At 40.1% G+C, this 13,894-nt stretch overlaps 1 protein-coding gene across 1 annotated transcript in view; it reads right to left on the bottom strand.

Annotated features, from left to right (window-relative positions):
• SLC35F2 (solute carrier family 35 member F2) overlaps window positions 1–13,894 on the bottom strand; it is a 40,300-nt gene that overhangs the window by 16,764 nt on the left and 9,642 nt on the right. Inside the window, exon 2 of the mRNA XM_079789424.1 lies at window positions 836–1,011. Within this exon, the coding sequence (XP_079645550.1) occupies window positions 836–1,011 (176 nt within the window). The remainder of the gene's footprint in view (window positions 1–835; window positions 1,012–13,894) is intronic.

Below are 13,894 nucleotides of genomic sequence, written 5' to 3'. Positions count from 1 at the left end.
TGTTGATCATTATATCTCACATAGGAGTGGGATCATGTGATACTTATCTTTCTCCGATTGGCTTATTTCGCTTAGCATAATGCTCTCCAGTTCCATCCATGCTGTTGCAAATGCTAAAAGTTCCTTCTTTTTTATAGCGGTGTAATATTCTATTGTGTAGATGTACCACCATTTTTTAATCCACTCACCTGCTGATGGGCACTTAGGTTGTTTCCAAATATTAGCTATTGTAAATTGTGCTGCTATGAACATAGGGATGTATATATTCTTTCTGATTGGTATTTCTGATTTCTTGGGATATAGTACTAGAAGTGGAATTACTGGGTCAAATCGGAGTTCCATTTTTAACTTTTTGAGGAAACTCCATAGTATCTTCCACCGAGGCTGCACCAGTCTGCATTCCCACCAGCAGTGCACGAGGGTTCCTTTTTCTCCACATCCTCGCTAGCACTTGTCGTTTGTTGATTTGTTGATGATAGCCATTCTGACAGGTGTGAGATGGTATCTCGTTGTTGAAGTGTTTTTAAAACTGTCTCTTAATCTTATCAACCTAACTTGTAATAGCATTTACACTTTTAATTTTTCTGACAACTTCTACTGTTCCAGTTTGGTGCTACTTATTTTAATCAACAATGCCAGAGATTATGCATGAATCTCTAATCAGTACTTTCACAGAATTCAGAGGTGTCAGACTTTTCTAATGACTCTTATAAAGGCAGCAACAGTTTTTCCTGTTCTTACTTTTGCCTCATGTTTCATTTTTTAAATGCCTAAAAACCACACATTTTAATGACGATAGGTCTTTGAAAAAAGTGAATTCCCACACTCGGCATACCTGATTGAAATGCCAGCATCACTGTATAAACTAGAAACAGCAAGCAATAGTTGATAAAGCTCTGAAGCATGGGGGTGTTCACTTTGTATTTTTCTGCCAAATACTGGCTGGTGATGGCTGTTCCACATATACACAAGGACAACATCTGACCCAGGGCAATTGTTTTCAAAATATTCCTAGAAAACAAAGAAGGAAATCTGAATAGCATGCAAGTAAGTTATACCTCTGACACAAACATGCACAACACACAACATACAACATACACTTTAGTGCTCAACGAAAAGGGAAATGCTAGTTATTCCTGTTTTGTCATTATTTCATCTTATTGCCTACTTCATATGTACAAAAATTAAAGTGTTGGATTTTTTCTCTCATCACCATTTATCCCCTCTATGCCCTTTTCTACCTCCACCCACTCCTCTCCCCCACCATCACCGCACTGTTGTCCATGGCCATGTATAAAAGTGTTGAATTTTGAGATTTTATTCTCTTTTACATTTCTGATCTCCCTCATTATCACAAAAATACTATTTCCCCATTTTATTGTCCACCCATTTAGAAATCATTTTGATTACTTAGCTCTGTGATACACTATTTGAAGTGGGTTTGTATGACTTTTAAAAACTCAGTTTTAACTTGTTTTAAGGCCTTCCTATTCATTAAATGTTTAGCATAGTCTCATCCTTTCCTTCTCCTAGTCTTGATTTCTTCAACTAGAAGTAGAGGTTTTCAATGTTACCTACGTGTTAGAATCACAGCGCCTTTTTTGTTTGTTTTTTTATCTCTATTGTTGAAAGTATTGCATAGGTCCTCCTTTTTCCCCCAACAACCTCTTCCAGCCTGCTCCAGTCTGCGCCCTTGCCCCCACCAAAAGCCCTCACCATTATTTTCTTTAATATGTATTTTTATTGATTTCAAAGAGAGGATGGGAGAGGGAGAGAGATAAAAACATCCACTATGAGAGAGAAACATTGATCAGTTGCCTCCTGCACACCCCACCCTGGGGATCGAGCCCACAGCCCAGGCATGTGCCCTGACTGGGAATCGAACGGAGACCCCCTGGCTCATAGGTGAAGCTCAGCCACTGAGGGCCTCGGTTCCTGGCTGGTTGTTGGCCAGAGGCCACCCTCAGGTCCTTGACATGCGAGCCTCTGTATATGGCAGCTTGTTTCATCAGAGCCAGCAAGGAAGAGAACTAATAGAGAGAATTGCCTAGCATGATGGAAGTGATGACCTTACGTGATATATTCATGGAAATGATATCCCATTACTTTCATTGTGTTCTAATGGTTAGAAACAAGTCGCAGATTCCTATCTCCCCCCCCCCCCCCCCCCACTCCCGTCCCCGCAACTCAGGAGGAGGAGATCACTGGGGCAACAACACAGGAAGCACAGATTCACTGGGCACGCCTTAGAGGCCACCTGTCCCAAGCCTCACATTGTCCCCCCACCCTTCCCATAAGGTTCCAGGCACCTCAATTTCTACTGCTCTCAAATGGAACTCACTACTGGCCCCTTGCCCCAAACCTGTTTCTCATCCTGTCTTCCTGTCCTGGTCAGTAGCCTCACAGCCATCCATTTAGTCTAGAAACCCAGATATCATGTCAACACCTCCTCCCGAGAGCTAATGGTGTGCTGGGCTGTGTGGAGTCTTTCACGTCATTCTCTACTTTCCGTTCATGCTGACATTGCTTTCAGTCAGGTCTCTCTTCGGCCTGGGCCATTATATTAGTTTTCTAACTGCTTCTCTGCCTTGTTCCCTTCTCATCCATCAATCCTTCTTTTCCTAACCACCAGAGTCACTTTCATAAATCCCTCTGGGTTTGTTTTGCAAACTGGTGCAAATGGTCACTGATGTGCTAAGATAAAGTGTCCTCAGGACTCAGGATGGCCTGCTGGGGACCACCGAAGGCATCCATCCTCTGCAAGCGGTGTACCTACAATTATAATGACTTTCTATTTGTGCCATGAAGCCTAAAGGGACCGTGTGCTTTGAAGATACATCAAAGAGTAGAATTGTTAGTCTTAGGGCATAAGCATCTTCAAATTTACTTGTTTTGCTAGATAGCTCTTCAAAAGTTATATACCTTCATGTTGTTTGCTCTTTACTCTCAAAAGGAAGGAGCTAAAAAGCCCCACCCTTCCAGGGGAGGAACAATAGCAGGAACTGGCCAGGGGCAGACATTTTATTAGGCTAGGGAAGCAAATTTTATGCCCAGGTGAGCAAAGGGTTAAGACCTTGGTCCCACAGAGGCCGGAGTGTTCCCAGGGATGCTCTCCCTCTCCCTGGCAGGGTCCTCCGTGCTCACTTCCTCCTGAACAAGGCCCTGATTCTGGATTTTAGGCTGCCCTATCCTAGACAAAAGAAATTCACCACATGGTCCTGTAGAGCCAAAGCCAAGAGTGGGAAAGTACATTTTGGGAGACAAGTGTCATTGTCCCCAGTCACATACTTCCCTCAGGAAACCTGTGGTGAAGGGTACCTGGCCAAGGACATGGTTCCAGTTTTCCCGTATTTCATGGTTCAGCTGGCAGCATCAGAGCACATATTCTCAACCAATTCTCATCACAACCCTGAGAACAGTAGTCTTCCTCCACTCCTATTACAGAGGGGAGCATGAGGCTCAGAGTGGCTCCAAACTCACCCACAGTCCCACAGTTAGTAAAAGGCAGAGGAAGTCAGGGCCCTTCGCTGTTAAAGGACTAGATGAGGGAGTTCAAATTTACTTCCAAGAATCAGATCTAGGGAAACATCTCCTCTCCTGGAAGGAAGCCTCAGAACTGCAGAACTTCGGTGCTGTGGCCCATTTTTTTAGGTGAAGATACTGTGGCCCAGAAGAGGGAAGTGTTTTGCCTAAGATCACACAGGAGCAGAATTGATGCCCAAATTTTCTGATCATTAAACATCTGCTGCCCCCACTACAGCACATCGTCTTGGGATAATAAGTCAGGTCATCCCTTAGAGTTGACATCTTCTTACCTTCTGTATCACTTTCTCCTTCCCCCAATACCCTTCTTTACTTCTCCATTATGATTTTATAACAGAGCTTATATTAGTAAACCCTTTCTTCAAGAGATTGTTGCACCCCTCCTCGCTGTCGGGAAAGGAGTCTAGCCTGATTTCTCTCCCACCAGTTTTACACTGCTTCTGGGGACATCAGGGGATGAGTTGGCTGTCCAAAGTACAGGTCGTGGAAAAGCCAATCAAGTGTCCAATAACCTAATCAAACTTAGACCGTTTTTCACATCCCATAATGGACGTGAAAACCATTATAAATTTGATAAAAATGAGAGTAATAAGTGTGTCCCTGTTCACAAATGGACAAAATTCCTCCAGCAAGCTCATATTTGCATTCTAAAACAGCTCAATTAAGAAAGCTGTCCTCCAACTATAAAGTATAGCCATCTTCTAAAAAAAAAAAAAGAGGAGAGTCACAAATTGAGTATGGAGATTTAAGGTTACAGAATGCACTTCTCTTGGCTCCAAATCGTAATGACCTCATCCATAATGGAAGAGCGGGAGCAAGAGGGAAGGGGGAGGAGGCAGGCAGAAGAGGTTGAGGGGGTGGAGGCTGAACAAAAGGAGAAAGAAGAGAAAAAACAGACTGGTAGAGAGAGATACCAAAGGCCTCAAAACAATTTTTGTTACTTATAGCTTCACATTTAAGCATTCCACCACAAGGTCCCATTCATATGAACTGTGAGCTGAACCCAGGGACTCTTTATACCTTAACAAAACCTGTCCCTCTCTAAAGGAAGCTGCCAGAAACAATGTGCATCTAACCATGGGATATATCCTGTCACAGGGCTTCAAACGGAACCTCCACTGACGTGAACTTCAAAGGCAGGATATGGTCCAACCCCAAGACATGTTTCCCAAGGCGACTTCACACTGGGGGAGATCAGCGAGCAGAAAGCAGAGCACACAAGAGCTATGGATCATCTGGGACAGAGGCAGGCACACAGGTAGAAGGTAACCTGAGTAAGGTCCCTTCTGACTACTTTACTATTTGGAGGTATTGTATGAATTTAAGGATTGAAAAAAAGAAAATATTGAAGGCATTTTATTTTCCCTCTGCCTTTCTTACAGAAAACCTAAAGACCCCTGATCACAGACCAGAAATGTGAAAACAATTTCCAGATAGATTCAGGAATGAAGGAAGGCTGTAATATCGGTTTCTGCCTAATTCAAATACTAGTTTTACATAAAATGATGGGATTGATGCGTTTCGTTTAGCTCTTGTTCATTTGCAATGTCAGGTTAGACCAGTAGCCCTTCACCTGGGTGTACAGTAAATCATCATTGAGGGCTTAAAAAGAAAAACCAACTGAATCAGGTTCTCAGGAGATGGGGTCCAAATATCAGCCTATTTTTTAAAAAAATATATTTTATTGATTTTTCACAGAGAGGAAGGGAGAGGATAGAGAGCTAGAAACATCGATCAGCTGCCTCCTGCACCACCACCACCACCACCACCACCACCACCCCCCCCCCCCCACTGGGGATGTGCCCACAACCAAGGTACATGCCCTTGACCGGAATCAAACCTGGTACCTTTCAGTACGCAGGCCGACGCTCTATCCACTGAGCCAAACCGGTCTCAAATATCAGCCTATTTTTAAAAGCCCTCTCAATGAGTCTACTAGGCAATAGGATGGCAAACCACTGAATTATTCTCTCCCTTTTATTTGAAGAAAGAGTCCCAAGTGACTGATAAAATACATTGTTTGGATGCAAAGCATATATTTTTCTTCACGTTATGTCTCCATAAATCTGTGCTGCTAGATTGCACCTTGTCAGCTGGAGGCAGGATTGAGTAGTAGACTTCTACAGAGCATAGCTTCTTTGGGGAGATTTTTAAATGCATTACATCTGCCACCTGTAAATACTGGGTACAGAATAACTTCCAGCACTTCTATAAAAATCCTAGTACAAGTCTGACAATAAATATTCATTTTGAGAAAAATCCTCTTATTTAGCACATAGATTACCTAGTGTCTATTACTGGAGCATTTTAAATCATATTAGAAGCAAGATGGAAACCTCGAGAGCAAATAGTAGCTTTTCTTCACATAGTGAGTAGCAGCCTGGCTGACCTTTATATTCTCTCCATATCTACATTTCTATGGTTCTAAAATGTAGCCATCAGTGTATCGCCTGATTCTAATGAGCATAGGTAGCTAGCTAGCAGTTTTGAAGAACTCACATTCTGATGTATTGGGACATTTTCAAAACTCAAAGTGGCCAAGAGAGCCAAATTTCAAACTATAGAAAATGTAGTTATGTGTAAATATTACCTTAAAAGGAAGGCATGTAAGGAAAGAAAATTTGTGTTTTCTTTTTTCCCACTGCGTTATATCTTATGCATAGTAGGTGCTCAGTAAATGTTGATTGAATGAATGAATAAATGCTGCAATTAATTATTGAGAAGCCATAATGTTAAAATGTAAGCTAGGGGACCCTTAGCGAGGACACCCTAAGATGTGAACTCAAGGCATTCATAGCAAAACGAGTATGAGCTTGGGAGTTAGATAAAAATGAAAGTCTAAATTTAAATTTGAAGCATGAGAGAGAAAAGAAACAGGTGCAGGCAAGTGAAAACAGGGGTTGGCATTACTTCTGTTTTGTTTTGTAAAAGGCCGGTGGAGATTGCACCCCAGCGGTAGCCTTTGGGAAAGGAGTATTCCTTCCAAACACAGTGGAAAGTGCATTAAACTTTGAACCAGAGTAACTTCATCTCTTATTAGTGTTAGGAAGCTGAATACATTAGTTCAGGCATCCTCAAACTACGGCCTGCGGGCCACATGCAGGTGTTTTTGCCGTTTTGTTTTTTTACTTCAAAATAAGATATGTGCAGTGTGCATAGGAATTTGTTCATAGTTTTTTTTAAACTATAGTCCAGCCCTCCAATGGTCTGAGGGACAGTGAACTGGCCCCCTGTTTAAAAAGTTTGAGGACCCCTGCATTAGTTAGTCTCTCAAAAACTCTGTTTTGTTCTGTTTTGCTTTGTTTTGTTTTAGTGGGTTTAAGGTTTATTGATGTAAGCTATGTAAAATATCTACCACCTTAAGCACCCAATGAATCTTCCCTCCTTCCTTCTTCTGGTTCACCCAGCCTTTTGGGAAGACCAGAGCTGTTCAATAGAACTTTCCGCGATGGTGGGAATGTTCAATATGTGCACCAATACAGTAGCTTCTAGTTATGTAGCAATTAAGCACTTGAAATAGGGCTAATGGGATTTAAAATGTTAAGTTTTAGTGTTTTCAATTTAAAGTAAAATAGTGGGCCCGGCTGGCGTGGCTCAGTGTTGAGCGTCGACCTGTGAACCAGGAGGTCGTGGGTTTGATTCCCGGTCAGGGCACATGCCTGGGTTGCGGGCTCAATCCCCAGTAGGGGTCGTGCAGGAGGCAGCCGATCCATCCATGATTCTCTCTCATCATTGATCTCTCTCTCTCTCTCTCTTTCCCTTCCTCTCTGAAATCAATAAAAATACTTTTTTTAAAAAGTAAAATAGTGGTATGTGGCTACAGGCTACCGCATTGGACAGCGTAGCCATGGACCAGTGTTGTGCCACAGAAGGTACTGCCGTGACAGAAACAGCTGAGAAGTGGCTATTGAGCATGTGAAATGTGGCCAGTGTGAATGAGGAACTCAATTTTTCACTCTATGTCCCTGTAATTCATTTTAATTTAAACAGCCACACATGCCTGGAGGCTAAAGGACTGCGGAGCATAGCTCTAGACCAGTGCTTCTCAAATCTTAATGTGTATGAGGATCGTGTTAAATTGCGTCTTCTGATTCAGTAGGTTGGCGAGAAGCCTGAGATTCTGCATTTCAAACATGCTCTCGGGTGTTGCCTCTGCTGCTGGTCCACAGGCCACACTTTGAGGAGCAAAGCTCTCTGAGGTCTCGCAACTCCGGGCATCCATGGAACTAGTGACAGAAATCCATGGACTGTTCAGTACTGTTTAGCAGTACTTCTGACCATTGCTGGCAAGAATGCAAAGCGATACAGTCCTTATGGGGGGAGGGGAAGTGCAATTTCTAAATTTTACTTCTAGGAATCTATTCTGTGGATACTTTGGCAAAAATATGAAAGGTGTATATACAGGCTACTCAGTGATGCACTGTTCATAATAGTAAAAGACGAAAGAAAATCTAAAGGGTTAACAGAAGGAAACTAGCCGAGTAAACACAAAGGAGTACTGTGCAGCTATAAAAAGCAAGGCAAATATTTCACACACCATGTAAACTGACTGCCAGGATATAATTTTTAAAAAAGAAAAAAAAAAAAAAGCAAATGTGGAGGAAAATGATATGAGATACTAAGATTTATTTGTCTTTGTTAATATTTTTAAATGAAAAGATAAAGATAAAAACTGTTTTTAAAGTTATGTATAGGTCAGGAAAGAGAGCAAAGTAAAAGGCATATATATCTAAATATACCATGTCTCATAAATTTGTCTTCTGAGCCATGTAAATATTTTACATAATTATAAAACAAACATAATTTTTTTAAAAGCCCCATGTGAAATGAAAAACAAATGATAAACTTAAGAATATTTTAAGTTGGCAGTAAAACAAAATGGGATTTCAAGAAACTAATTTAACAGAACATTCCTACTAGAATATACCATAGGAATAGTAAGAAATGTAAAATATCTTAAATTGTTTGGAGGTGATACCCAGGCTGGGAAGCTCAGTTGGTTAGAGCATCATCTTGATACCCCAAAGTTGTGGGTTTGATCCCGTTCAGAGCACATACAAGAGTCAACCGATGAATGCATAAATAAGTGGGACAACAAATCAATGTTTCTCTCTCTCCTTTCCTCTCTCTCTAAAATACATAAATAACTCAATAATTTATTTTTTTTGGAGGTGGTATTATTATTTTAAGACTGTGTGTATATACTGTGGAATAAAGCAAGAGGCAGCTGATCGATGTTTCTCTCTCACTGATGTTTCTAACTCTCTATCCCTCTCCCTTCCTCTCTGTAAAAAAGAGGCTAAGTTAAAAAATATATTTTTTTAAAAAAAATGAGCTCATAATACATTTTATATATTTGTAAGTATATTTCCTATTTGTTCACTGTAAAACCCCAAAACAATGACCCATCAATAATCATGAACACTCCTGTGCCTAGAAATTAGCAACTAAATAATACTTCCTACTGAAAAGAACTAGGCCTCCTTAGAGAGAGATTGCAGACCTGGGCAAGGAAAGTACAAAATAAGCCTGGAACACCGTGTCACACCAAGTGGCAAGAAAGCTACCAAAGAGCAGTGGAGTCATGACAAAAAGACATTCTGACATCAATAAGAACAATTGCAATGGATTGAAATACCTCCAATATGGTTAAATCCATGAGTTAATCACAATACTTAAAATTAAAAAAAAAAAAAAACTCATTGGTCATCTTTGGAGGATGTTAGAGAACCAACAGATTATTTTGAAAACTGTCAAATAAAGGGGGGAAAAAAGCAAACATTTATCCTGCCCTTCCTATTCAAATTACATCTCAGGGTAATGAGTTAATGGGAGTAATGAGTTAATGACAGGGAGTTTGTCTTTATAGAAGTAATGTGGATAATAAATAAAAATGAAATGACAGAAATAGAATATCATTTTATAACCCCTAATAAAATAATGAATCTAGGCAATAAACCTCAATAGCTCCTCATATAACAAAAAGAGAGAGAAGCAAACACTAGTACCTTGTGATGGCAGTACACAATATTTATGCAAAAGAGGATCATGGGATTTATAACAGGTGTTCATGGACTAGGTCCATGAAAATATTCTGGGGAATCTATGAACTTGGATGGGGGAAGCAACATATCTTGATTTTCAGCAACAATTAACTAAAATGTAATATTCCCTTCAGTTATAAATGGAAGCAACGAACTATACTAGTACTAGCAGTACCCATGACTTTGCTACCAAAGAACTCACATTTTCCTATCATACAACAGCTGTTGTTGAAATTTCAAAGTATCATTTCCACTCATCACTACTCCAAAATCATGGTAGTTAAAGACCCATTCTGAGATCTTATTTAAGTGTGTGTTTTTTAGAAAAGATGCACATATACTAACATATCACAAAGAGTTTTCAATAGTTTTAATAAATGGATGCAATTGGTTTCCATTATAGGCCTCTGTATCTTATTTTATGCATTTAGACACATTATTCTGAGAAAGAAATACTGAACACCCACCAGAAGGATACAATCAGCAAAACTCAGAATGTGGAAAAGTCTACATGACAAATGAACTATTTCTTCAAAAATAAACTACAAGAATAAGGGGAAGCCTACAGGAGAAAGAGATGTAGATATGACAGCCTTCAAATGCCTGGGCCTTGTGTGCATTTTGATTTTGTCAATGAAAGAAAATCCAAACCTATAGAAAAAAAAAACTTTGTAAGAGTTTATTTGCACCAATAACTGAGGACATGCCCGGAAGCAAGATCTCAACGGATTGAGAAAATGTTCCTGAGAATGGCAATGTGGCAGTTACGTACTTTTACACATTTAGAGTCAAAGGCGAGAAGCTAAGTTACATGAAATCCACTGGTGGTAGATTAAAGAGATGGGAGAAAGCAAAACGGGGAGAACTCTAAAATTGGATATAAAGAAAATGGAGAGATACAAACTTCTTTTACGTTGGTGAGCATAGAATAGTTAACATTTAACGTTTACAAGTAAATAGAGATGCTATTCAGGCAACAAGATAACTGAGAAGCTTCAAACTAAGGAAGCTGTAGGCCTGGGATGTGACTACCCACCATGGCCTGCCCAGTTTACAATTACGTTCAGATCATCCTGTGAGTTACTTTCAGTCACTGACTTTGTCAGGCCTGCCATCTAGCCCCTTGAGCTTGTCAGGTCTGCTATGTGGCCCCTTTTTGGTTTTTTATTTATTTATTTTTCTGTAATCCTCACCGGAAGATATTTTTTTCCATTGATTGTTAGAATGAAAGGGAGAGAGGAGAGGTGGAGAGAGAGAGAAAGAGAAACATCGACATGAGAGACACATCAATTGGTTGCCTCCTACACAAGCCCCATCTATGTTCACAAACTGAATAAACTATTTAGAAAATTATGTGACAATTGGAGAAATTTGAACATGGACTAGATATATATGATATTAAGGAATTATTATTCATATTTTGGTGGAATAATGGTACTGTGGCCATTTTTAAGTCCTTATCTTTCAGAGATGAATACTGAAATAGTTATTTGTGAAATTAGATGATGTCTGAGATTGACTTTAAGATAATTCAGAAGGGGTGAAATGGAGAGGTATAAATGAAATAAGATGAGTTGATAATTATTGAAACTGGGTGACACTACATCCAATAGGTAATAGTTGCCAATTTTACTTGAACATTCCCATAATTAAAAGTTGGTTTTGAAGGAAAAAAACAAACAAAAACAGAAATCCTACATTTACCCATGATAAGGCTGTACAGACAGACCAAAGCATCACCTATATATGCTTCCAGCTATAATTACACCAATCAAGTGTATTAACACTCACTTTCTCTTACTAATCAGAAGCTTTAGTTAAGAGGTAGAAAATAAATTATTACTTAACAACTGCAATTTAAAGGAGTTTCAAATTTTTTTAAAATATATAATTCCTGGCAGAAAATGAATTAAAGGGGTTCATAATGGGATAAAACCCTGAGTGTTACTGATCTAGTAAAAATGTCTCACACTGTATTCTACTTGGCATATGTTTAAGGCTCTCCAGGTAGGTTGTAGGCTCCTAAAAGGCAGAATCAATGTAAATTTTCATCTTTGTTTATCTGGATGAATTGCTGCAAAGGTAAAAAATGCCACCAGGGCCCTAAATGGTTTGGCTCAGTGGACAGAGCGTCGGCCTGTAGACTGAAAGGTCCCAGGTTCGATTCCGGTCAAGGGCATGTACCTTGGTTGCGGGCACATCCCCCGTAGGGGGTGTGCAGGAGGCACATGATCGATGTTTCTTTCTCATCAATGTTTCTAACTCTCTATCCTTCTCCCCTCCTCTCTGTAAAAAATCAATTATATATATATATATATATATATATATATATATATATATATATATATATTTTTTTTTAAATGCCACCAGGAAAACAGGGTTTTCTGAAGCCTCTATTAGCCCATCTGCAGCAGGGGGAACTACAATGGACTGCAAAAAGAAAGAGCTCTACAGGGCAGCCTGGAAATGTGTCAACCCAAATACCACCAGAAAGCATTCAACTTTAAAATGAAAATGCAAAATAAGTTGCCATGCATATTGAAACAGGACAGAGTGATAGGGGTCTGTTCTGCTGGGCAATGTAGATTCTAGAAAAAGGAAACCTGCCCAGTTTCTCCAGCCCTGTACAGCAGCAAGCGTCCAGGGATCCATTAACAACTCAGTCTTACCTGCACCAACTCAGTCTTAACTGCTTGGAAGGCAGCTACCAAGCATAGAGGGGTGTCCTGAAGGAGGTGGGAACATGTCATTTCTTTTGTCCTTGTTCTAGCTTCACCAAGCAACTTCAGATCTTGTATTGCCTAAGTAGATTTTTTTTTTCTTGGAATGGCCTTTGTAGTCGCTCACCACTCTAAGACTTCTACCTAGAGATCAGAATGTGTGGGAATTCTCCTTCCCTGCTTGGTGGAAATAGTGCAAACTGGCAGGCAACTTCAGCAACCCACAGTGAGCCTTATTACCATCATCTTAATGGTACCCAGTTCAAGTCAGCAAATATTTTTTAGTGCCTAGTCGATTCCTGACACTGTGTCAGGCTCTGGGAATATAGAGAAATACAGAGCCCCTGCTCTCATGGAATTCACAATACAGAAGTGAAGAAAAACAGTAAAGAAACAATTAGGATGGGGCCTAACCTAATCTGAGATTTCATGGAAGGCTTTACTCATGAGGTGATACTTCATCTGAGACTTGAAGAATAGAGACAAGTTGTTCAGGTCAAGAGAAAGGGAACAGGAATGCCTGTCCCAGCAGGGGGACCAGTGTTGTGAATTCTCCAGCATGACTGAGCCTGGACATGCAAGGTCTTCAAAGGAATCAGCAGCTACCAAATCTCATCCAACCTGTGGTACAACTGGAAAAGAGTTCAGCGATTACTGGTTGATTATTTCAAACACTGGCCACAGGTAAAAGGTTGTGGGTTAGGTGAGATGAGAAAAGATTTCCTTGACATTTTATGAATTCTTGCTTACATTTTTACCAGTTTCCAAGTGGTCTCTGTGCTCTAAAGCTATTTTTTTATTGGAGCCATTTTCAGATTGTATCACTAAATGTAGTAGGCAGAATAATGGTTCTCCAAAAATGTCCAGGTCCTAGTCCCCTGGAACTTTACCTGGTGTGATATTGTGATCTAATAAGATATATATATATATATATATACTGAGTGGCCAGATTATTATGATCTCTGAATGCATAATAATCTGGTCACTCAGTGTATATCCTATATAATAAAAGGCTAACATGCAAATTGTCCCCTCGACCAGGAGTTCGACCAGAAGGCAGGCTGGCCAACCCCCCATGTCCCCTCCCCTGGCCAGGCTGGACCCCACCCATGCACGAATTCATGCACCAGGCCTCTAATATATATATATATATATATATATATATATATATATATATATATGCCAGATTATTATGCGTTCAGAGATCATAATAATCTGGCCACTCAGTATATATATGTACAAGATGACAACCTAGGACTTGAAACTGGAGTCTAAAAGGGCGGTTGGGGGAGTTGGAGGGTAAGCTGTGGGACTGAGCCCTCACCCTGTGGGGGCTGTGCTAACTCCAGGTCATTAGTGTCATAAGTGAATCATAAGATATCCAGTTTGTGTCTGGAGAGTTGAAGAATTGGTTGATGTGAGGAAAAACACACACCACACATTTGTTGTCAGAAGTACTGAGTATAGGAAAACAGTTTTTTTCCTTTTACATGGCAAAAGGAACTTTGCAGGTGCGATTACGGTTAAGTACTTTGAGATGGGGAGATTATCCTGGATTATCCAGGTAAACCCAATCTAAACACGAGT

The sequence above is a fragment of the Cnephaeus nilssonii genome (genome assembly GCF_951640355.1).
Source record: "Cnephaeus nilssonii genome assembly, chromosome: 13".
NCBI lineage: Eukaryota > Metazoa > Chordata > Mammalia > Chiroptera > Vespertilionidae > Cnephaeus > Cnephaeus nilssonii.
The sequence above is the reverse complement of the archived record's forward strand: the minus strand, read 5'-3'. Positions and strand labels throughout refer to the sequence as shown.